At 43.0% G+C, this 25,211-nt stretch overlaps 1 protein-coding gene across 1 annotated transcript in view; it reads left to right on the plus strand.

The window, feature by feature from the left end:
• Positions 1-25,211, plus strand: part of UNC13C (unc-13 homolog C) — an 857,791-nt gene that overhangs the window by 623,382 nt on the left and 209,198 nt on the right. Inside the window, exons 21-23 of the mRNA XM_077472480.1 lie at positions 15,322-15,448; positions 18,293-18,389; positions 20,512-20,655. Of these exons, the coding sequence (XP_077328606.1) occupies positions 15,322-15,448; positions 18,293-18,389; positions 20,512-20,655 (368 nt within the window). The remainder of the gene's footprint in view (positions 1-15,321; positions 15,449-18,292; positions 18,390-20,511; positions 20,656-25,211) is intronic.

Below are 25,211 nucleotides of genomic sequence, written 5' to 3' on the forward strand. Positions count from 1 at the left end.
GCCAGTGTCACTAAGGCTGGGTTCACATTGCAGCGGTTTATGAGAACGGATGTGATTCGCACCGCACTGCAGTGCAAATCACATCCGATCTCTGTGCGATTCGAGTTCAGCCATACAGATAGTATGGCTGAATTCGTGTCGCACCCGCCGCAAACTCGCACGGGACCCTTTTTTTGGTCCGCAGCAGAATCGGATCGCATGGGTGTTCACACCATGCGATCCGAGTTTGCAGATCGCACTGCGATATGCGAACTGATCTGGGGGTGTCATTAACATTTCACTGACACTCCCAGCAGTTCGCATAGGGCAGTGTGAACTGCCGCCGGGAGGCATGTGATGCGGGAACCCGCCGCGCATTTGTGGCATTCCCACATCGCTCCAGTGTGAACCCAGCCTAATAAGCGATCGTTTTTCTGATCACTGTATTAGTGTCACAGGTGACGCTAGTTAGGCAGGTAGGTATTTAGGTTCGCCGCAGCTTTTTATAGCGCCAGGGACCCCCATATACTACCGCATAAAGCCCCCTGATTGCCCCCTAGTTAACCCTTTCACCAGTGATCACCATATAACTGTTACAGGTGACGCTGGTTGGTTAGTTATTTTTTTTATAGTTTCAGGGCACCCGCCATTTATTACCTAGTCTCACTAGTGTACCCCTAAATTTAGGGGTGTCTACTTTCCAAAATGGGGTCATTTGGGGGGGGTTTGTGCCATCTTGGCATTTTATGGCCTTCAAAACTGTAACGCCCTTAGAAAGCCTGAAGGCGGTGCTTGGTTTTCGGGGCCCCGTACGCGGCTAGGCTCCCAAAAAGTCCCACATATGTGGTATCCCCGTACTCAGGAGAAGCAGCAGAATTTATTTTGGGGTGTTATTTCACATATGCCCATGGCATGCGTGAGCAATATATCATTTAGTGACAACTTTGTGAAAAAAAAAAAAAAAAAAAAAAAGTTTGTAATTTTCCCGCAACTTGTGGCAAAATATAAAATATTCCATGGACTCAACATGCCTCTCAGCAAATAGCTTGGGGTGTCTACTTTCTAAAATGGGGTCATTTGTGGGGGTTTTGTGCCATCTTGGCATTTTATGGCCTTCAAAACTGTAATAGGTAGTGAGAAGTGAACTCAAAAATTTACGCCCTTAGAAAGCCTGAAGGCGGTGCTTGGTTTTCGGGGCCCCGTACGCGGCTAGGCTCCCAAAAAGTCCCACATATGTGGTATCCCCGTACTCAGGAGAAGCAGCAGAATTTATTTTGGGGTGTCATTTCACATATGCCCATGGCATGCATGAGCAATATATCATTTAGTGACAACTTTGTGAAAAAAAAAAAAAAAAAAAGTTTGTAATTTTCCCGCAACTTGTGGCAAAATATAAAATATTCCATGAACTCAACATGCCTCTCAGCAAATAGCTTGGGGTGTCTACTTTCTAAAATGGGGTCATTTGTGGGGGTTTTGTGCCATCTTGGCGGCATTTTATGGCCTTCAAAACTGTAATAGGTAGCGAGAAGTGAACTCAAAAATTTACGCCCTTAGAAAGCCTGAAGGCGGTGCTTGGTTTTCGGGGCCCCGTACGCGGCTAGGCTCCCAAAAAGTCCCACATATGTGGTATCCCCGTACTCAGGAGAAGCAGCAGAATTTATTTTGGGGTGTCATTTCACATATGCCCATAGCATGTGTGAGCAATATATCATTTAGTGACAACTTTGTGGGGGTTTTGTACTGCCCTGCCATTTTAGCACCTCAAGAAATGAGATAGGCAGTCGTAAACTAAAAGCTGCGTAAATTCCAGAAAACGTACCTTAGTTTGTAGATGTGACAACTTTTGCGCAAACCAATAAATATACAATTATTGACTTTTTTTTTACCAAAGACATGTGGCTGAATACATTTTGGCCTAAATGTATGACTAAAATTGAGTTTATTGGATTTTTCTAATAACAAAAAGTAGAAAATATCATTTTTTTTCAAAATTTGCGGTCTTTTTACGTTTATATCGCAAAAAATAAAAATCGCAGAGGCAATCAAATACCATCAAAAGAAAGCTCTATTTGTGGGAAGAAAAGGACGCAAATTTTGTTTGGGTACAACATTGCATGACCGCGCAATTACCAGTTAAAGCAGCGCAGTGCCAAAGTGTAAAAAGACCTCTGGTCATTTACCAGCAAAATGGTCCGGTCTGAAAGTGGTTAAGTAATGCTACATTAAGTCTAGTGAATATATAAAGTGTATATACCTATATAGACATGTGTGAACACATACATATGTATAGTAATAAATAAATAATATACGAGCCACTTGTGTATGTGCAACAGTGTAAGTATAAACACATAACAAAATGCGTGTATGAATATAAATAACAATCCATGGGCTGAATGTAAAAATGGGGCATCCAAAAAATCTGGTATGGTGCATACATGTAAAGACGTCTCCACATACAACGGACAGGCCAGGAACAACATGATGCACGTATATACATACAAATCAAACACCCCATAGTTCAATAGTCAATGTATGCATGACTATGTTATATTGTGTAAAAACAAGTATCAAAATATGCAAAGAAAAAATGTACTAAATAAATACATAAACGTAAATAAAAAATGTTTACATAAGAAAAGCAAAAAAGATGCTTGTGTAACGAGTTAAATGAAAGATGGTTGATCAAGCCAATGGCATGGAAAGGAAATGAATCAAACACTATCAATGGCATGTTGCCACCCACTAAGACCGGTGCAGTATTTCAATAATCGGGCATATGCCATCAAAACCTAGCAGTCTGCAAACCGGCATAGATGCAGAGGCTGGATAAGTAAAAACTACTCCAGTTGTATACTGCAGACAAACATGATTGGTGTAATGCCATGGCGATCGGACCGATTCAGTGAAGCTCTCATAAAATGTAACAAAGCTACTACATGATGGTTTGTATGTAGAACCACATCAATCTCATGTAGCTTTTTGCACAATGTACTTTGCACATTTTTAACCACGCATTAAACATGTTTGTTCAGTGTTTACAAACACAGAGAAATGAGTGTTAGCTTGCCATGTTTGAGGTGCCATTAAGAATGGATACCAAAAGCGCAACACAAATTTTTCACACATTTTGTTTACTTTGAAAAATATTTATTGGGGTTTTCTTATTACATACAGGCATTATACAGTATTTCCGAGGCAGATGCACATATATGCATACATTTAGTGACACTTTTGTAAAGAAGGTGAACTTCTAAGGGGGGGGAGTAACAAGTGGGTCAAACCTATTTCTACAACCGCAGCCTTACGGCCTGTTTTGTATAAAAATTAAAATATGTATCATTATTGTACCCTCAGGAGTAGGATCAAAATTTGTACTACAATAACAGACGTTTCCAAAACTTGGCCTGGTTATTTTGAAGTAGTTGCGGGAGTAATCTGTGTTACAGGAGCATGTTCCATGGAAGCGAAGGAGCTATATAGGTCATTCAATGTGTTATGTCGTTAGGGAGGTAGGGGTATTTAGTGGTTTAGGTACTTTAAGGTTGCCCAGTAAATGAGTGAGTTCTCTTTTCAAGTACCAGTCTGTATATCGGAATGGGCGCATGACTTCCTGTAGAGTTTCCTGGGTTAGTGTGGCTTCCATATATTTATATCATCTTGTGAAGAAGCGTGCAGTTGAACGAAAATTCAGTGCTATAGTGTTCAATCTCTCCAGATAAAAGAGCGATAGCATAGCTTTTTTCACTTCACGTAGGGTAGGAGGGGTCATTAAAATCCAGTGAGACATTATCATTCTCCAGGCAACTAGAAGACACAGGTGTGCCCATTGTGGAATATTTATGGGACCCCCAACTGTAAGAAAGGATGCTTGGGGCGTATAGCCAAAGAGGCATAGTAGTTGGTCTTTCGGGATCCGTGTTTTGTTGATTTTGCCAATCTGTGCCATCACAGTGTCCCAGTATTTGGAGATGGCTGTGCATTCCCAGAGACGGTGGAGTAGAGTTGGTAGCGGATGAGAGCACCAGGGGCATTGCATTTGATTTGAGTTTTCTTTATTGATATAGAATGGGTAGTAGGCTCTGTGTATAACCTTAAATTGTGTTTTACGCCATGTCTCTAATATCGTGAGTTTACAAACATGTCTAAATCCTTCCAGTATATTTTCTGGTAGTTCATCATCATCCAAGAGCGCTGACCATTTTTTAAAATGGTTTTAGGTGATATTTCGCAGATTGGTGTTGAATGAGGTTTGAGTATAAGTATAATCTCTCTGGATTATCGCATCTATAAAGGATTTCTGAAAGGGATCGAATTTGGGTCCATAGCAGGACCTCAGTTAGTTTTTTGTTTGATGGTAGAAGAATATATACATTGACGGTAAGGAGAATTCCATCCATAATATTTGAAAAGGTTTGAATTTTATAGTTTCGCCTTGATACATAGATGTCACTTTCATGAGACCATGGGAACGCCATTGCTCAAATGCCTTGTGCAGAGTGGCCGGAAGAAACATAGTATTGTCTTGAATTGACAAGTGTCTTGAAATATTTGATGGTAGTCCCAGTAGCAACAACAGATTCTCTGATGAGTTTTTTTAACTTGAGGTGCGACGGTAAGGCATTGATGTTGGAGTGGAGGATGGATGATAAGGCATATGGTGAGGCCATTGTGCCTTCAAGTAGAGTATTGCAGTATTTAGACTTTCCTGACAACCGATCTAGTGCTTGTCTAAGTAAGCATGAGAGATTATATAAAAGGATATTGGGTAGACCAGCCCACTCTCGGACTTTGGGAGACATAACTTTTGTAGTGCAATGCGTGACTTTTTCAGAGACCATTTGAAAGCAGTTAATGCCTTGTGAATTTTGTGTACATCCGAGTGTTTCAGTAATAGAGGTAGGGTTTGCAATGGGTAGAGCAATCGTGCAAATGATACCATTTTGAATAAGTGGCATCTCCCAAAGAGTGAGAGGGGGAGAGCCACCCATGCTTCCAGCTCTTGTGTGATTTTAGTTACTAAAGGGGGAAAGTTGAGTTCATATATAGAGGAGGGCTCGCGGCCTATATGTATACCTATACGTAATACATTGGGTCGCTAGGGTGAATAGGGACATTTGTTTCCCTCTAGCAGAGATCCTTGGGTGGAGTGGTAGGATTTTACTTTTATCGAAATGTATCCGGAAACCCGAGCTTAACCGAAAGTCTGCAAACAGTTCGCAAATTTTGTCGAAGTCTGAGAGTGGATCAGTGGAGAACAACAGTATGTTGTGCGCAAACAGGGTGGACCGGAGAATTTGGTCTCCTATTGCAATCCCACTGATTCCATCTTGGGAGTAAGTATTCTGGATAGCGGCTCTATGGCTATGTTGAAGTGCAGGGGGGATAAGGGTCAGCCCTGTCTTGTTCCCTTGGATAAAGGTATTAAGTCAGATATTAAGTCGGGGGTGACAAGGCGTGCTGTTGGGGACGCGTACATTTGTCGTAGAAATCTCATGATCGGTCCCGTGAAGCCAAACTGTTCCATTACTCTAAATAGCCATGACAAACTAACGTTGTCAAAGGCTTTTTCAGCATCAAGTGATATAATTGCGACATCTCTATCAGGATATACTTTAGCATGGTTAGGCACAATTAAAACTTTTTGTACATTTAAAGTTGCTGAGTGACCTGGAACAAAACCAGATTGGGCCGAGTGAAGTAGGGAAGGGAGTAGGGGGGCTAAACGCAACGCAGTTATTTGAGAAAGGATTTTGACATCTGCATTTATTAGGGAAATTGGTCGGTATGAGCCTGGTAATAGGTGGTCTTTCCCTTTTTTGGATATCAATTGAATGCGTGCCTGTGTTCCTGTGGGAAGGTAGGTGCCTCCCTCCCACATAGCTGTGTAGACATGTTTCAGGGTGTCAGGGATAAAATCATTGGTCATTTTGTAAAATTCGGCCGTGTAGCCATCTGGGCGGGGGCTTTGGCAGCTGACATATTTTTGATTATGCGTCGAATGTCATCTGTCTCAATAGGAGCATTGAGTATCTCTAAATGTGTGTTTTGAAGTTTGGGTAGTCTTACCTTGGACAAGAGAGCTTCGGCTGTGGCCTGGTCCGTTTGTTCAGCCTTATATAAATCTGTATAATATTTTGCAAGTAATCTACTTATTTCGGCAGTTGACGTTGTCAGGGATCCGGCCACGTCTCTTAAGGTAGTGATGTGAGTGGGGCGTCTTGGTCCCGCACATAATTTTGCCAGCAGTCTACCTGCCTTATTTACAAATCTGTGGTAATGTAATTTAGAGTATGACCTTTTAGCTGCCTCTTGCTGTTCTGCCCAAAGGTCAAACTCGTATTTGGCCTGCCTCCACGTACGTATATTATCGGGTGTGCGAGATATGGTTAGGCGTTAATGTGCTTTGCGCAGGGTTTCACTAGCTTGGTTGTATTGGTGCCTGGTGTGTCTCTTGAATTGGACCATGTAGGAGATGATTTTCCCCCTTAAGAAAGCCTTACCCGCTTCCCAAAAGAGGCTAGGTTCAGTTGTGTGGGCTCTGTTGGTGGAAGCAAATTCGTTCCACGCTTCATGTAGCGTGTGACGAAAGTCTGCATTGTCTGCCAGGTATGAGGGAAAGTGCCATGAGGGCGAAGGTAAGGAGGATGTACCCTGCAGCAGGTGTATTGCTATGGAGCTATGGTTTGATATCCTTGCATCCATAATTTCCGAATTATAAAGGGTGGTCATCAGCTTGGGAGAGGCAAAAAAATGTGTTGGGTCTTTTGTGCGGTCTGCTAATGTAGACATGACAGAGTTATAGTCCACACCTACTAGATGCATGGTTTCAGGGGTGGAGAGTATCCACTTTACCATGTCCTGGAAAAAGAGGGAGTCTGGGGAATTTGGAGCCTGGATGTTAGTGACAGCTATTTGCCTGGTACCTATGGTCAAGTGTATAGTCAATTTGTGGCCTGCCGAGTCAGTTTTAACATCTCTCACCGCATGTCTAAAATTCTTATGCAGCAGGATAGCCATGCCTGTCTTGTGGTCAAGCGCTGGTGATCCATATACCATACCTACCCATAATTTGCATAGGCATGTTAGATCGTTTGCGGACAGGTGTGTCTCCTGAAGTAGGGTAACATTTGCCCGGAGATGCTTCAAATGTCTAAGGATGGCCATGCGCTTGCACGGAGAGCAAAGCCCCTTAACGTTCCATGAAATAACTTTTAAGTGACTCCCACTAGTAGAAGAAGCCATGTCTGGGATATAAATACGGATTGTGTTGAGGGCTTATTGTAAAGCCCTCTGGTAGATATGGCTTTTACAGACTGAGAACTGTCTAAGTTGTGAATATTTCCTGAGGGTATTGATACATAATAGGTGAATACATGTAACATACAATTATAACTATTGAGAGAGAGAAACAATATGACTATGGTTAAGTGAAAAAAGTTCTTAACAATTCCTAGTAACTTCACTTTTTTCCACATGAAGCTCAATTATCTATCTTTGCTCTCATCAGTCTCCCGCTCCTATCCTTACAGCAGAGGTTGAGCAAGGGTAGAGGGGTGTGCAGCAATAGGTGGCTAGGGTGTGGGGGCGACTTGCATATGTAGTCGTTGGGGCAGGAGTCAAGTGCATCTTCTCCTAACTGGGGAGTAGGTTTCAGTATGTGAGACCTCAGCTTTTGGCTGATGCTTGTAAAGGGGGGATCTTTGGAGCAGATTGGTAGCTGGAGCCTCAGCGATAAGCAAGCGATTAAACCATAAAACATTGTGATGTTAACAGCAACATATGATTCCAACCTGTGAGTCTATCGTTCATCAAGCTTAGCTAGGCCTGAGCAGGGCAGTAGGTTAGGACTCTAACCATGAAGCATAGCCCAGTTAAAATAGAACAAGGATAGTATGCTTGAAGAAGAGGAAAAGGGAGGGCAGCAAGAAAATAACACTACCCGTCTCCCTTGCATAGGAAATGGCCTCGTATCCTTATGCTCCTTCAACGGTGTCCCAAGCAGTCATATTTTTGTGTGACTCAGCTGCGTTTGTATGGGGGTTTGGTCAGACTGCGTTGCTGTTTAGGAGGTGCAGTCGGTCAGGGCGTAGATGGTGAAGTAGAGTTGTCCGCCGAGTTGGTTTGGTCCATTTCTGTGCCCATGGTGCTGACGTATCTTTCCGTTTCTTAGGGTGCGATGAATGTGAGTTGTTCTCCACCATGCGTTTTTATGCGTAGAGTTGTCGCGTGTGCTAGGGAGAATCTGATTTGATTGTTGTATAAGGTGGAGCATATCGGAGAAAATGCCTTGCATCTATTCATGACTTCAACTGAGTAGTCCATGAATAGTAGCAGGTTAGCACCATCCACTGTCAGTGAGCGTATGCGACAAAACTTCTGCATGATGGCATTTTTATCTGCGTAGTTTAGGTATTCGACTATAATGTGTCAGGGTTTGACACGGCTTTCTGATTATTGTCCCAGGCGTGTGCGCTCTTTCAACAGTACATGGTATGCGGAAACCCGGTTGTTCAGGAATGGTTTTTGCGCAGATATTTGCGAGTTGGGCAGAGGTGATGGATTCCAGGAGTCCAATTATCCGCAGATTGTTTCTTCTCAAGCAATTTTCCAAATTGTCAAGTTTGTCCCAGATCTGTGTGTGTGTGGTGTTTAAGAGTGAAGCCAGTAAAAAACTGTAACTTTTCTCCTGCAAGTAAATGTCAATAACAGGAAAAGGTAGCCAGTAAAAAATATGTCTGTGACATGCCCAGGGTGTGCCAAGACCATCCGAGTGCCTGTGTTCGGGAGGTGCCTGCAGGGGGTGGGCCTGGCAGAGGGGGCCCCTGATCGTGTCATGTGATGTCATGGTGCAAGGGAGCCAAGCGGAGCGGCCAGAGTCTCATGTGCAGGTCTGCAGGACAGGAGCAAGGCAGGCTGGTAGCTGGACTGTTAGTGCTCTTTAGACTGAAGGGACCACCTGGCGTGGAGAGAGACTGTCACTGTGACTCAGGAGGGGACGTGTGATGCTGGTGAGGTGTCATCATCATCTGTGCTGCTACACACTGCTGTCAGTGTTACTGTGAGAGACAATTTTATGTGTGTATTCCTGCCCGCTCTGATTTATTGCCCTACTGAGTCCTGTCCCTGAGCTTACTATATTGAAAACAAAATAAACAAAATAAGAACAATGTTTTTTGCCTTAATATCTACCTTAAATCACATTGATAATTGCATATTGTACTTGTTTGTAGTGGAGAGATAATAATGTGAACTTGAGCAAGACCAAGATCACCTCTATTTGTTTACATCCCCCATTCATTATTATTGTACTCATTGTACTCGAAACAAGCACCACACACATTTGAAAAACATATAATTGTGCTTTGTAAATGTGGAGAACTATGTATTTATTTATTTTAAGCACCAGAATAGCTGGGGTATGACCATATTAAAATGACCTGATTAGTTTCACACCTGGTGGTGCAAAAAAATTGTATGTGTAAAGGGATGGCATGGTGCACAACACTTTGGCACATTTTTATATACCATATGCACTTTTACACTATTACAAAGTACCGTATCTACAGATACAAGAGAAGGTGTAGCAAGAAATGCCAGCAACACAATTGCTTCTTCTTACAAATCTTTATTTGGCAACAACAGCAGTGCTACATCTATAGTACTAACGAGTTTCTGCCAGAGCCTTCCTCATTTACAATAATATCAAGTTTATATAGAAAAAATACCCATTCCTTCTAAAAAAGGGGCTGTAAAATCCAATTTAAAATTGACAAATAATAACATGTGAGGTTGGTGGAACCAGAGTAGGAGGGGAGGGAAAATGGAGCCAATGACTGAAAACTCTAGGGAAATAATTAACCCACAGTGGAATCAAATTGTATTACTTTAAAAACAAAGTAGGTTGGACTTGATGGACTTGTGTCTTTTTTTGACGTCACCTATAGTACTATGTAACATCAAAGTCACATCCTTTCGACTGTTCATTCCACTACGGAATCGAGTGTTCAATCTGTGCATCCACCACACTTCCCACTGGAGTGGTGTGTATCCCCTTCCAACAGAGATCTTCTATTTTTTGCGTTGCTGTTAAGGGTGTCATTATAATGCTCAGATATTCTAATACGTAGATTGTCAATAGTGCATCCTACATACTTTACTCATACAGGTACTACAATTAATTAAATAAACAATCATCTTTGAGTTACAATTTATATAACTTTTAACTGCATATGTTCTACCAGTTGAAAAAGAAACAGACTTGCTTTTTCGGTGTCTTTTATACAGGTGGTATAACCACAGGGATAGGAGCCCACTGTGGGTTAATTTCTTCCCTAGAGTTTTCAGTCTGTGTCTCTCTTTTTGCCTCCCCTCCTTCTCTGGTTCCACCAACCTCACATGTTTTTAATTGTCAATTGATTTTAAATTGGATCGTACCACCCCTTTTTAGGAGGAATGGATATTTTTTTCTATATAAACTTGATTTTATTGCGTTAGCACTATAGATGTAGCATTGCTGTTAGTGCCAAATAAAGATGTGTAAGAAGAAGCAATCGTGTTGCCGCCATTTCTAATGCCGGGTACACACGATCGGAAATTCAGCCAGCAAAAGACAGATGAGAGCTTTTGATTGGAAAATGTGACCATGTGTAGGCGCCATCGGACTTTTGCTGGCGGAATTTCAGCAAGCAAAACATTGAGGGCATGTTCTCAATCTTTCCGACGAAAATTTTGATCGTCTGTGGCAATTCCGACGCATACTCAGAAACAATTTGACACATGCTCGGAAGCATTGAACGTAATTTTCACGGCTCATCGTAGTGTTGTATGTCACTGCTAGGGATGAGCCGAACACCCCCCGGTTCGGTTCGCACCAGAACTTGCGAACGACCCCCGCGTTCGAAACGAACGTTAGAACCCCATTGAAGTCTATGGGACTCGAACGTTCGAAATGGTAAGTGCTAATTTTAACGGCTAATATGCAAGATAGTGTCTTAAAAAGGGTTTGGGGACCTGCCTCCTGCCTCAGGGGACATGGGTCACTGCAAAAAAAAGTTTTAAAAACTGCCGTTTTGGCGGGAGCACTGATTTTAATGACGATTAAAGTGAAAAAAAAAGGTGAAATATTCCTTTAAATATGGTGCCTGGGGGGTGTCTGTAGTATGCCTGTGAAGTGCCACGTGTTTCCCGTGTTTGGAACAGTCCCTGCACAAAATGACATTAAACGGAAATAACACCATTTAAAACTGCTTGCGGTTTTAATGTTATATCTGGTTCCTGCAATATGGTTGAAAATCATTCAGAAAAATGGCATGGGTAGCCCTCCCTGCCCATTACTAGCCTATTTGGGTCTTGTACGCATATTAAGGGGAACCCCGTACCCATATTAAAAAAAGGAAATGCGTGTGGCCCCCAGGCCCTATATACTCAGAACAGCAGTATACAGGCGGTGCAAACAAGACAGGGACTGTGTAGGTTTGTTGTGTTAAGTTGAATCTGTTTGTAATTTTCAACCGGTACATTTTTAAAGTGTAGCTCCAGTCAAACAAACTATTTTTAAGCTTTTTGGAAAACATGGGGAAGGGTTATCACCCCTGTATAATTTGTTTTGTCGTCCATCTTTTTTCATCTCACTTGCTGCTGTCTCCTTGCGTTTGCAAGTAGGAGATGTTTGTAAGTTGGATGTTTGAAAGTAGGGGCCTGCCCTATATTATAGCGGTATGTACTGGGTACAGAGCACGCAGATAGCACGCACTATCTCCTAACACTACTGACTGCAAGCTCTATTATTAACCACTTGACCACTGGGCACTTAAACACCCTTAATAACCAGACCAATTTTCAGCTTTCGGTGCCCTCACATTTTGAATGACAATTACTCAGTCATGCAACACTGGACCTATAGGAAATGTTTGTCCTTTTTTTCACACAAATAGAGCTTTCTTTTGGTGGTATTTAATCACCTCTCAGTTTTTTATTTTTTGTGCTATAAAAGAAAAAAGACCGAAAATTCTGCGAAAAAATGAATTTTTCTTCGTTTCTGTTATAAAATTTAGCAGATTAGTAATTTTTTCTTCATAAGTTTTGGCCAAAATTCATACTACTACATATCTTTGGTAAAAATAAGTACAAATTGGTGGATATTATTTGGTCTTTGTGAAAGTTATAGAGTCCACAAGCTATGGTGCCAATATCTGAAAATTGATCACACCTGAAGTACTGACGGCCTATTTCCTTTTTTTTTTTTTCCACAAAATTGTCATATTATCAGGTTATTTCACACACACAGCATATGCATACCAAAAGACCCTGGAGAATACAATGGTGGTCGTTGCAAATTTTTATCTCACACGGTATTTGCACAGCAATTTTTCAAACGCGTTTTTTGGGGGGAAAAAACAGTTTTGTGCTTAAAAAACAAACAAAAAAAACAGTAAAGTTAGCCCAATGTTTGCATAAAGTGAAAGATGAAGTTATGCTGAGTAAATAGATATCAAACATGTCACTCTTCAAAATTGCACATGCCCGTGGAATGGCGCCAAACGTCGCTACTTAAAAAATCCCCATAGGCGACGCTTAAATTTTTTTTTACTGGTTACATGTTTTGAGTTGCAGGGGAGGTCTAGGACTAGAATTATTGCTCTCGCTCTAACGTTCTCGGCGATACCTCACATGTGTGGTTTGAACACCGTTTTCATATGTGGGCGGGGCTTACGCATGCGTTCGCTTCTGCATGCGAGCACATGGGGACATGGGCGCTTTAAAAAATTATTTTTTTTTTTTATTGTTCATTTTACTTTATTTATTTTAGTTTGACATTTTTTTCCCCAAAAATATATTTTTGTTCACTTTTATTCCTATTACAAGGAATGTAAACATCCCTTGTAATAGGAATATGGGGTGACAGGTCCTCTTTACAGTGAAATCTGGGGGTCAATATGACCCCACATCTCACCTCTAGGCTGGGAAGCCTGAAATAAAAAATAAAAAAAAGATTCTGGCTTTGATCGTACTGGCGAGTTAGTAGAAGCACCGGAGGGCGGTGAGGGGTGGGGGGCGTCTATGGCTGGGTATTTCAGGGTATCACCGAGTATGGCTGGGTATCTCCGAGTATGGCTGGGTATGGCAATTTATGGCAGGGTATTGCAGAGTATTGGCGGGGTATTGGCGGGGTACTACAGAGTAATAGCAGGGTACTGCAGAGTATTGGGGGGTACTCCAGAGTAATGGTAGGGTACTGCAGAGTAATGGGGGTTACTGCAGAGTAATGGGGGGTACTGCAGAGTAATGGCAGGGTACTGCAGAGTAATGGCAGGGTACTGCACTGCAGAGTAATGGCGGGGTACTGCAGAGTAATGGCGGGTGCTGCAGAGTATTGGGGGGTACTGCAGAGTATTGGGGGGTACTGCAGAGTATTGGGGGGTACTGCAGAGTAATGGGGGTACTGCAGAGTAATGGCAGGGTACTGCACTGCAGAGTAATGGCGGGGTACTGCAGAGTAATGGCGGGTACTGCAGAGTATTGGGGGTACTGCAGAGTATTGGAGGGTACTGCAGAGTAATGGGGGGTACTGCAGAGTAATGGCAGGGTACTGCAGAGTAATGGCAGGGTACTGCACTGCAGAGTAATGGCGGGGTACTGCAGAGTAATGGCGGGGTACTGCAGAGTAATGGCAGGGTACTGCAGAGTAATGGCAGGGTACTGCAGAGTAATGGCAGGGTACTGCACTGCAGAGTAATGGCGGGGTACTGCAGAGTAATGGCGGGGTACTGCAGAGTAATGGCAGGGTACTGCAGAGTATGCACTGGTATTGCAGAGTATTGGCAGGGAATTGAGGGGTTAAATTCGGTGAGCAGCGATGTGGGCACTGCAGATGCAGCCCACATCGCTGCTGACACCGATCTCTTTCCCCTCCGCTGTACTGATCGGTACAGAGAGGGGAGAACCGGCGTCATAACATGACGCCGGTTTGTTTACAAGTGATCACTCCGTCATTTGACGGAGCGATCACATGGTAAACGGCCGCTATGAGCGGCCGTTTACCGTGATCCGTGATGCGCCGGGTCCTGTGGACCCGGCGGTCACGGATGCTCTCGAGTGCGCGCCCCAGGGGGCGCGCGAGAGCAGAATTCTGGGAGGCCGTTAATTAACGGCCTCTCAGAGTTAAACAACCGCCCTGAAGCCGTTAATCGGCAATGGGCAGTTGTTAAGTGGTTAAAGCTAGATCACTAGCTATATAGGTGAGGTGAATATAGTGGTGTATACTGCGGTCAGGGCACAGACAACAACCACTACACAGCAGCAAGATAGGAAATCAGCCAAAAACGATTGGTGTGTACTGTGTTGAAGGTACACAGAACACCCACTGCTTCAGATGCTAACACACTACACGAGGCCGCCTCAAAGGCGGCCTTATATAGTGTGGGGCGTGCACTACACAGCCTGAGCTATGATGCCTGTGGCCAATCATGGCTCTCCTCGCTGCTGGCGCTACGATTGGCCAAGCATGCGGGGTCACAGTGCATGCTTGGCCAATCATGAGCCAGCAATGCACCGCAGTGCATTGTGGTCCGCGCGCGCCACTCGAATTTTGACGCGAACGGTCCAAACGTTCGGAATTCGCCGAACAGCCAATGTTCGAGTCGAACGTACGTTCGACTCGAACACGAAGCTCATCCCTAGTCACTGCATTCTTGTGTAGACAACACAAGCTTGAGCGGAATTCCATCGGAAAAACCATCCAAGGCTTTTCCGGTGAGAATTCTGATTGTGTATACGTGGTATTACTCTTTTGATGTTCATGGTACACAACAAGCCTGAGCACCGATAATCCGCTCATTATTTTAGAATTGTGTGGTAGAGCTTGGGTGAGTCTCTGTCCACATTACAGGGTGTGCATCTAAGATAAAGATGAGGAGGGCCTGTACAATAGAACACCTATTCCTTGTTCTACTAATTGTTTAAAAAAATAAAACCTTTTAAAAGAAACACAAATGAATCCCTTTTACTTAGATTGGGACAGTATATTTTGATGAACAGAATGCTGCTCTGTAACCTGTTCAATAGATGTGACTTTGGTTGAAATTCCTCTGGTGATGCCCCATAACATCAATGAAAGCTAGCATGACGTTTCACCTGTTAAATTTGCTGGTCTTTTAATGCTAAGCCGGTAACGGTATTTTAGTTAATCAAGTTTTTAGTTGTGTTTTCATACACTGTGCTGATGATGGCTTTCAGTAGCAGGCCCTTGTATTCATTTACACTATAATCCCAACAATGAAATTGTTATAATGTATGGTTACCCTGGAACTGCAATGAAGTGTTTAAATCATTCTATTACAGAACATGAAAAGCACCGTCTATGCAAGAGTACAGATTATATGAATTTGCACTTCAAAGTAAAATGGTTTTATAATGAATATGTGCGAGAACTTTCAGCATTCAAGGATACCGTCCCGGAATATTCTCTGTGAGTCTGATTTCTCTATTTTCTAAATGAAATTAATTCAGCTGGAGACAGATAAAGGGATAAGAGGATATACATGATAGCTGTTTATTTCTAATTGGGATTTGTTGGTTAGAACTACAAAAACTGGTCCAATAGTGTCTGATTCAGCCGTCTTAATATCAGGGAGTTTATGACATTTGAATGCCATTAAATTAGCTAATAATGTTTGCTTAGGCCAGGATAGTTCACTGTGCTTTGTTTTACACTTGTTTTCTTTTGAGTTAGCTTGCATAAGCTGTGACCCTTGTTTAGTTTGAATATTTACTTGTATTTTTCTGCCAGTATCCCTGATCAACCAATTCGTTTCTTTCAATTTAGAAAAGACAGACTAAATTAACATGATTTCTTAGGGTTTCCTGACAAATCGTTGTTTGTCTTATAAAATTAAGGCCTTTCTTTCTTTAGAATAATTTAAAAGATATCTCTTTTTTGAAGGTGTTCCTACAGCAACCAATTAGGAAGTGTAAATAAATATTATTCATAATTTTCTCAGGTTTTTGTACATTGCTCCAATATTTTGCAGTCAGTTTAAGGGGACTTCTATGTTTTACAAATGAAAGTTATGAAAGTTAAACTTTTAATTTAACCCCCTGGCGGTATTCCCGAGTCTGACTTGGGGTGAAAATTCAGTACCATTAGTGGTAACCCTGAGCCAGACTCGGTATCGCATTGCAGGATCCAGGATGAGCTTACTTACCTGTCCCCTGGATCCAGCGATGCCTCCCCACACTGCGAGCGGCTTGTCCTCCGCTCGATGTATCACATCGCCGGGCTCCATTCCCTGCAAGCGTTGTGACCCACGGGGACGGAGAACGGCGCCAAATTCAAAACGTAAAACACACACTATACATATAGTATAATGTAATCTGTAAGTAATTATTTCCCATCCCCTTTGTCCCTAGTGGTCTTCCCAGTGCCCTGCATGTAGTTTTATATTATTATATAAAACTGTTCTTTCTGCCTGGAAACTGGAGATTGTCCATAGCAACCAAAACTGTCCCTTTACATCAAAAGAGGTTTAAGACCAGCTAGAAAACAGCGATAATAAATTAGAATCACTTGAATTGAGCGATAGCGATTTGTGGGGAGATCCGTCATCAAATATTGAAAAGTAATGACAGCGACAATTCTGCAACTGAGCAAACTTCAGTGTTTGTGATTTGATTACATTATTGAATAATTTTTATTATTATTATATTATTATTTGGCATAATTATTTATAGTTATTTATTATATTATAATTTATGATTTAATTTTCCAAACTTTATCATCCTCGGGATGTCTGCTAGACTCTGGTTTGGACAGATTTAAGTGAGTTATTCCTAAGAATTACAGGACTACAATATAAAACGCCAAATTTTCATGCAAAATAATGATACTGCTTTCAGCACCTAAAATCTGAAATAATCATACCGCCAGGGAGGTTAATGAGAACCAGCTAAGAATGACTATTTGTAGGAATCTACACTTTGGGGTCTATTTATGAAACATTTCCAATGCAAATATAATAACATTCGTGCAAGTGTAGCAAAAACATTAAACCATGGGAGTTAACATTTGCCAATAGAGAAAATAGCCTAACACTATAGACTAAAAACATTCTACCAGCAGGGGAAATAATGTGAGGGAGACTTCTGATGTGAAGTCTATGGAGAATCGTGTGTGAACGGCCAAACAAATGGGTGTTTGACTGAATGAACCTCCAGCTGCAGTGTAAAGCAAAACATTTAGCAATGGTATTATTGTCACTACCAAATATGACAGCTTACTCCTAGTTGTTAGGGAGCTAGAACCTGCCAGCATCCTAACAATAAATGACTCATTCCCGCCTGGCCCATTCAACTGTCATACCAGCCATTTAGGGACCCCATGAAAAAACAAACAAAACATGTGAGGTGCCCCCAAAATTCCATCCCAGACCCTTTGAGGGGAGCCTCATGCAAAAAAGAAAAGCATAAGCTTTCAAAATCCATACCAGACTGTTACGCAACCATGCATTCTGAGTGACCAGGAAACCTTAACCATACCAGGCCATGTGCTCTCAAGCTTGTTTCCATGTTGTGTGGATAAGGGCCTCTTCCCCACAACCCTGGCCCGTTGGTTGTGGGTGATTGCAGGCAGGGGAATTATTGGAACCTGGAAGCCTCCTTTAAAAAATAGGACACCCCCAGATACTAACTGCCCAATACACCATCCCACCCAATTTTTCAAACACTGGTTCTACAGCTTTAATAAGTTTGATCTTGCAAGCGGTTAAAGTTCCTTCAATGTCTCAAGTGGATTTTTGAGTTAATTTAATGCCTGTTTAGCAATAATGGTAAAGACAAGCTTTTTAGGCAATGTAAGGATACTATTTAGGTGTGCTTGCAGTAAACTATGACTGGCACTGGTTTTGTTCTTATATTGGAAATTCAACACTTTGGCTTTTCTCTTTTCCAACCTAATCTGTCTCTGTGTCATCAAACATGTATGTTGCAGATATGCGCACACAGTGTGTGTCCAATCCTTTAGATTTAAGCTAGAATTTTTTTGTCATTTTTAGTAGTACATAATTTATTGGTGTCAAAAGCAACCAAGATTATAAATGTCTATTACAAATTAGATTATTGAATACAGATAAAGATTACTGCAGTGCTGGTTAATTTGTACAGAAATAACTCTTTCTCTACCTTTTAAAATGACCCCCTTCCCACCCTGTAATATAGTTTTTTTTATGTGTATATTACTTGGAAAGCTAGTTAATGGGACAGTGGTAGTACCTCTATGAGAGGTTATATCTCATTCAGAACATTCTCAATGTTTTAGATGGTTTGAGCCTTTTGTTATTCAGTGGCTGGATGAAAATGAAGATGTGTCGACAGAATTTCTTCATGGCGCTCTTGGAAGAGATAAAAAAGATGGAGTAAGTTGAATTGCTTGTCACGTTACATTTAATAGAAGTGACACATAAATCTGTGTTCTTGGTTAAGTCCATAAAAGCTCAGTTTAAAGTGTATAAAAACCCAATATCTATTTTTTATTTTTACCACACTTGGCAGAAAGGTTGTCAGTCTGCCGTGTTTGCTCCGTCCATTGCATGTTGGGTTGCCTATTAAGTCTGTCAGGAATGGAACTAAAGAATCTTGCATAGCAAACTCTAATACTGCCAACTCTACTACTAATTGCCAGGCAGTGGTTTAGCATAGTCATCCCACAACAAAAGATGTTGTTACTGCAGGTAAAAAACATTGCAACAAATTCACAAAAAATTATTTTCTTTAGAAAACCATCTACAGTATGGCATGATGCCAAGCATACAAAAATAGATTTATGGTTACATACACTTTTAATACCTTAAATTGGAACTGAACTTTGGAAGTTATGGCTAAAAAAGGCAGGCAAAAGGTGAAGAACTAGTTACTTAGTAGTATTGCTTCTGGTCTTCTGCAGATGATCTTCCTTCATTAAGGACTTACCATATGCCTTGCTATGCATTGTGTCCCTTGTATAGGTGGTTGCTTTCATAGAGGCAGGGTTTTGCTACCACATGCCTTGCAAGACTTTTCATGACTTTCCAAGCCTTGTACTGTATTGTGTCTCTGTATAGAGTTGGCTGTTGCTTCCTTATATCAGAGCATCCAGCAATGAGAAAGTGAGCAGCACACCAATGAGCAATTCTCTTGAGACCAACAGGCATAGACAAAAATGCTTTAGATTAACGCTGCAGATAAAGCTATAAAGATGTTGTCACAGAAGTGCCTAGGAAGTAGGAACCCTCAAATACTAGGTGCAAAACTAAGTGCAATTGTGTTTTTTTAAGAGGATTTCCAGGTACCGTATATACTCGAGTATAGGCCGACCCGAGTATAAGCCGAGGCCCCCAATTTACCCCCAAAAAACTGGAAAACTTATTGACTCGTGTATAAGCCGAGGGTGAGACATGGCTGTCCATCCCTGTGTGTCCGTCCATCCCTGTGTGTGTGTCCGTCCATCCATCCCTGTGTGTGTGTCCATCCATCCATCCATCACTGTGTGTGTATCCATCCATCCATCCATCCCTGTGTGTGTGTGTGTGTGTGTGTGTGTGTGTGTATCTATCCATCCATCCATCCATCCCTGTGTGTGTGTGTGTGTGTGTGTGTGTATCCATCCATCCATCCATCCATCCCTGTGTGTGTGTGTGTGTGTGTGTGTGTGTGTGTGTGTGTGTGTGTGTGTCCGTGCAGCCTTGTGTGTGTGTCCAGCCTACCTGTGTCCCAAGCCTCCGTCCCGAGCCGCCGTCGTCCCGAGCCTCCTCCGTCCCGTGCCGTGCCTCCTCCGTCCCGTGCCTCCTCCGTCCCGTGCCGTGCCTCCTCCGTCCCGTGTCTCCTCCGTCCCGTGCCATGCCTCCTCCGTCCCGTGCCTCCTCCGTCCCGTGCCGATGGATCGCCGCTCTTCTCGGCGGCCATTCTACAATTCAAAATTCCGCCTCCGCCTGTGATAGGCGGAACACTCAATTTCCCAGCAGCCTGTGTTCCGCCTATCACGGACATCCTCTCATACTCGTCCGTAGTATGAGAATGAGCGGATATCCGTGATAGGCGGAACACTGACTGCTGGGAAATTCAGTGTTCCGCCTATCACAGGCGGAGGCGGAGAAGGAGGCGCGGCTTTTGAAAATTAATGTCCGCCGTCTGTCTGCTCGATACGCTGATCGAGCAGTCAGACAGCGGCGACTCGAGTATAAGCCGAGGGGGCACTTTCAGCCTCAAAAAAGAGGCTGAAAATCTCGGCTTATACTCGAGTATATACGGTACATCTTTCAGCATATTGCTTAGATGCAATTAACATTTCTAGATGTTCCCTAAAACCTTCATTTTTTTAGTTCATTTCCACTTTAATCTTAATTCCTTTCTGTATAAATAGTTATATTTTGTTGGATATATACTAATGAAAGTGTTGTTATAAACAGACCTGTCCTGTTCCATAAATTGGTGAGTGATATTGTGAGCAGCAGGGTACCAGAATATAGTTCAGTACTTCTGAGTCATGTCTTTTTTTCCTAGTTCCAGGCAACATCAGAACATGCCTTGTTTTCATGCTCAGTGGTTGATGTCTTCACACAATTAAATCAGAGCTTTGAGATTATCAAGAAATTGGAGTGCCCTAATCCAGAAGCGCTCTCTCATTTAATGAGGAGATTTGCAAAGGTAAATTTCAGTGAGCTGGTTCATATGTGTATGTGCATTCATTAGAGCTGAGTGTTTGCAGTTATATTGTGCCAGTCTGGGAAGAACGTAGGAAAATGTTTACATCACCCATATATTACCTGACTGCTAACACTGCCACCATATGATTCAGAATTGCAGCAGAAACATAACTGTTGATATTGGTGTTGGTATTACAGGGTCATCTGGTAAGCTGAAATAATTCAGAAAGTAGCACTTAAAAGATTTTCTGTTAGTACCCTCAATGCTTGAGAAGCAATAAATTATCATCGTGCTGTAAAAATTGCTGATGTTAATCAGCCTGATATCAGACTATGATATCAGGAGCCGGCAAAAAGCTTAATACTATTAAGATTACAGTGGTTCTAAAGGCTTAAGGTTTTTTTTTTTTTTATCTTAATGCATTTTATGTGTTAGGGTAAACCAATTTCCAGTATCAGCTCCCCAAGTCCCCCACCGACAAACTTACCTGGCTCCTATCTTGATCCAGCACTGTGCCCAAGAGTTGCACTGCTCTCACTCTCTCCTCAGAGACACAGAAGCATCAGTGTGAGCCATTGGCTCCTGCTGCTGTCAACCAAATCCTCTGAGGAGGGAGCAGAGGGCAAGGCTAAGCCCCACTGTGTTTGTCCATGAACACACAGAGTCCGCCTTGGGAGTGAGCCCACACATCTGCCTCCATAGCAAGAACTTGTTATGAGGGCAGACACAGAAGCGGTGGAGCCAAGAGCGCCAGCAGGGAACCCCAGAAGAGGAGGGTTCGGGGCCGCTCTGTGCAATACCATTGCACAGATCAAGTGAGTATAAATGTTGATTCGTTCAATAAAAAATTGCCTTTAATAATGCTTTAAATGCATACATGGGAGCTATTTTACCTGCGAAAGGATTTGTATTTCTGTCAATCTCATCCTTTGATTTTCTGAGTTCTTCCCCAAAGACCTTTCATGTATAGCAGGGAGAGTACCTGATCTTTCTTTGCTGCAGTTTGACAATCACTTAGCGGTCCTCCCAGCCCTGTGACTGGACAATGAAAGGAAAAGCAGCACACTGATTAGCTCATCTCTCTGTCACTGTGCTTTCCCCACCAACCTGTCAACATTGTTATTATACTGCAGCAGGGGCGTAACTATAGGGGGTGCAGCAGTCGCGACCGCAACTGGGCCCTGTGCTGCAGGGGGCCCATGCAGCCCCCTCTACATATGGCTGGCGGCAGCATAGGCAACTAGGGGTACCAGTGCACCATGCACACGGGTGGCAGGAGGTGGAGGGTGACTAGCAGAGCTCCATGCTCGACTATCGCACTGGCTGCTCTTTAGTTGTGCATTCCCCGCATGACCTGTGTCCTCGGCTGGCTCCTCAGAGTGCCCCTCTCCTGCTCCATGCATTGCCGCTCAGTCTGATGTCTGTTTTCCCCAGCCAGAGTCCCGCCCCCCCCCCGAGTCCGGCCCACACTGCACTGCATACTTCTCCCGGATAAACAAACTTTAAGCACACCGATGCAGTGCAGCCCTATGAGAGCCGGCTCCCGGAGGACACTGCAGGCTTGTCTGCCAGCCCCCCTCCTTCCCCGTCATACACAGATGATGAAAGGTCTTTCTGGGAGATATGCTGATCACCCATCCAACACACTGGATGGAGCCCAGGCCAACATGGATGAGTGTGCGGCCTGCAGCTTGATCATGGTGAGTGAGAGGACCCCATCCCCCACACGCCATTACTTACCCCCTCCATCTTCCCCTGGGGACAGGGGCCCCTTCTCACGTGGGGACAGGGACCCCTTCTCACCTGGGGGCAGTAACTTCATCTGCCCTGGAGAAAAAGACCTCATCTCTTCTGGGAACGGGGACCCCATCCTGCCTAGGGACAGTCCCCCAATGGGGCACCTAAAAATAAAAAAATAAATAATAAAAAAACTACCGATGCCAGTGGTGGAACTACAGGGCTCACAAAGGTCATACCTGTGACCACACCCTGGAGTTCCACCACCGGACTTGGAGGGAAGGGCCCTGGCTGGGGTTCAGGGGGGCCCTTCATGGTTTCTTGCATCTAGTTACGCCACTGTACTGCAGTACACTTAATTGGCCGTTTGAGCTGATTTCCCCAGTAGACTGCAATAGTCAGATTTGGGTAAAATATATTTAAAAATCAACTAAACTTTTAGTTTAACTATTTAAGGGACTGGGCCTATTTTTCAGACTCAGGTGTTTACAAGTTAAAATCATTTTGTTTTTATAGAAAATTACTTACTGAACCTAAAAACATTAGATATATTTTTTTCAGACACCCTAGAGAATAAAAAGGCGGTTGTTGCAATACTTTATGCCATACCGTATTTGTGTAGTGGCCTTACAAGCGCAATTTTTTTTGAAAAATACACTTTTTTTCATTAAAAAATAAGACAACAGTAAAGTTAATCCATTTTTTTTATATTGTGAAAGATAATGTTATGCTGAGTATATTAATACCCAACATGTCACACTTCAAAGCTGTGCCCGCTCATGTTATGGCGACAAACTTTGACCCTTAAAAATCTCCATAGGCAACATTTACATTTTTTTACAGGTTACTAGTTTTGAGTTACAGAGGAGGTCTAGTGCTAGAATTATTGCCCCAACTCTAATGATTGCAGAGATACCTCACATGTGCGGTTTGAACACCGTTTTCACATGCGGGTGCAACTTACGTATGTGTTCGCTTCTGTGCGTGAGCTTGGTGGGACAGGGTGCTTTAAAAAAAAATCGTATTTATTTAAAGCGGAGGTCCACCCTAAAATGGACCTTCCGCTCATCGGAATCCTCCCCCCCTCCGGCGCCACAATTGGCACCTTTCAGGGGGGAGGGAGGTGCAGTTACCTGGATAATCCAGGTAACTGCACCCACTTCCGGGATAGCTCTCTGCGGAAAGGGGCGTAGATTACGCCCCTTTCCGCAAGTGCCCGCCCCCTTCCGCAAGTGCCCCGCTGCATGCTGGGAAACACACAGATCCCAGAGGCAGCGGGGACCGTCCTTATTGCGCAGCGCTACTCGCGCATGCGCAGTAGGGAACCGGGAAATGAAGCCGAAAGGCTCCATTTCCTGATTCCCATACCCAAGATGGTGGCGGCAGCACCCGAGTACCGATCTAGAGATCGGCTTCGGGTGCCGACATCGCGGGCATGCTGGACAGGTAAGTGTCACTATTTTAAAAGTCAGCAGCTGCAGTATTTGTAGCTGCTGGCTTTTAAAAAAAAAAAAAAACGCGGAGTCCCGGCGGACTCCCGCTTTAACTTTTTTTTTTTTTTTTGACACTGTCCTTTTAAGAAAAAAAAAATTTAGGTCACTTTTATTCCTATTACAAGGAATGTAAACATCCCTTGTGATAGAAAAAAAGCATGACAGGACCTATTAAACGTGAGATTTGGGATCAAAAAGACCTCAAATCTAACATTTACACTAAAATGCAATAAAAAAAATAAAAAATGAAATGTATTTTTTTTTTGCAAAAAAAAATTCACCTTAAAGGCCATTGGGCAGAAGTGACGTTTGGTGTCGCTTCTGCCATACAATGGTGTGGAGTCGAGTTGGGCCATCTTTCCCTCACTTGGCATCTAGCCACTCCGCCACTACCGACGGCTCCGGAGGCAAGAGAGACAACTGGAGCACGGAGGGAGGGGGCCTGTACTGGCCACAATAAAAGTGATTTTGTGGTGAATCCACCACAGAAACCCCTTTTATCTGAAAGTGGAACACCTGCCGTTGAAGAGGATACTGGGGTTATGGCAGCTAACTGCTGCCATAACAACGGTATTCCACTTCAAACAGTACAAAGGGGGCTCCCAGATCCCAGTACAACTGCGATAGGCGATCCTTAAGTAATTAAATCCCCTAAATACAATCCAAAGACATTAAAACAAACAGTCCACTCTCTTTAGAAAGCAGCTACAGCCCAAATAGAAAGTCCATCTTGCTTTCTGTGTGGTAGCATTTATATCTCTGCAGAGGTCCCAATCACCAACATTTAAGCTCCCTGCTTATTGGAGAGATCTAGCTCCTACACAGAGTCAAGGGTCCCACCTTCTGTCTTTACAACCACTTTAACAACAAAATGCACAGATTTTTTACCAGGACGAGGGATCCTCTAGCCTTCGCAGTAAATATTCCAGTAATTTATTGGACTCCATTCAAGCCGATCTATGCCTTTCCTCCACTAATGATTCTATTTCAGTTGCTGTGCAGGGTTGAGGTGGAAAAGGTTCCTGTGGTTTCCATATTATTAAATTGGTGCAGAAGGATTTGGTACTAAAACCTGTTTAGTCTCTTGGGCTCTTCCAAACAGGCCATATATGTTGTCTCAAGACTTACTATTTCACCCTGCTTGACAGTTGCTGACTTTAACAACATGGCTGTTTAAATTCAGGTTCTGTAAGATAGAGGTATATCTGATTCTGTCATCACCAGCTTGCTCACAGCAAAAAAATATACCTCCTGAAAGATCTACCATCATACGTGGAAAGTTTGCTTTGCCTGGTACGAAGACAGACATGCGAGTCCCGATGAATA

The sequence above is a fragment of the Lithobates pipiens genome, unplaced genomic scaffold (assembly GCF_037356315.1).
Source record: "Lithobates pipiens isolate NorthernLeopardFrog02 unplaced genomic scaffold, aLitPip1_a1.2 Scaffold_8, whole genome shotgun sequence".
Lineage (NCBI taxonomy): Eukaryota > Metazoa > Chordata > Amphibia > Anura > Ranidae > Lithobates > Lithobates pipiens.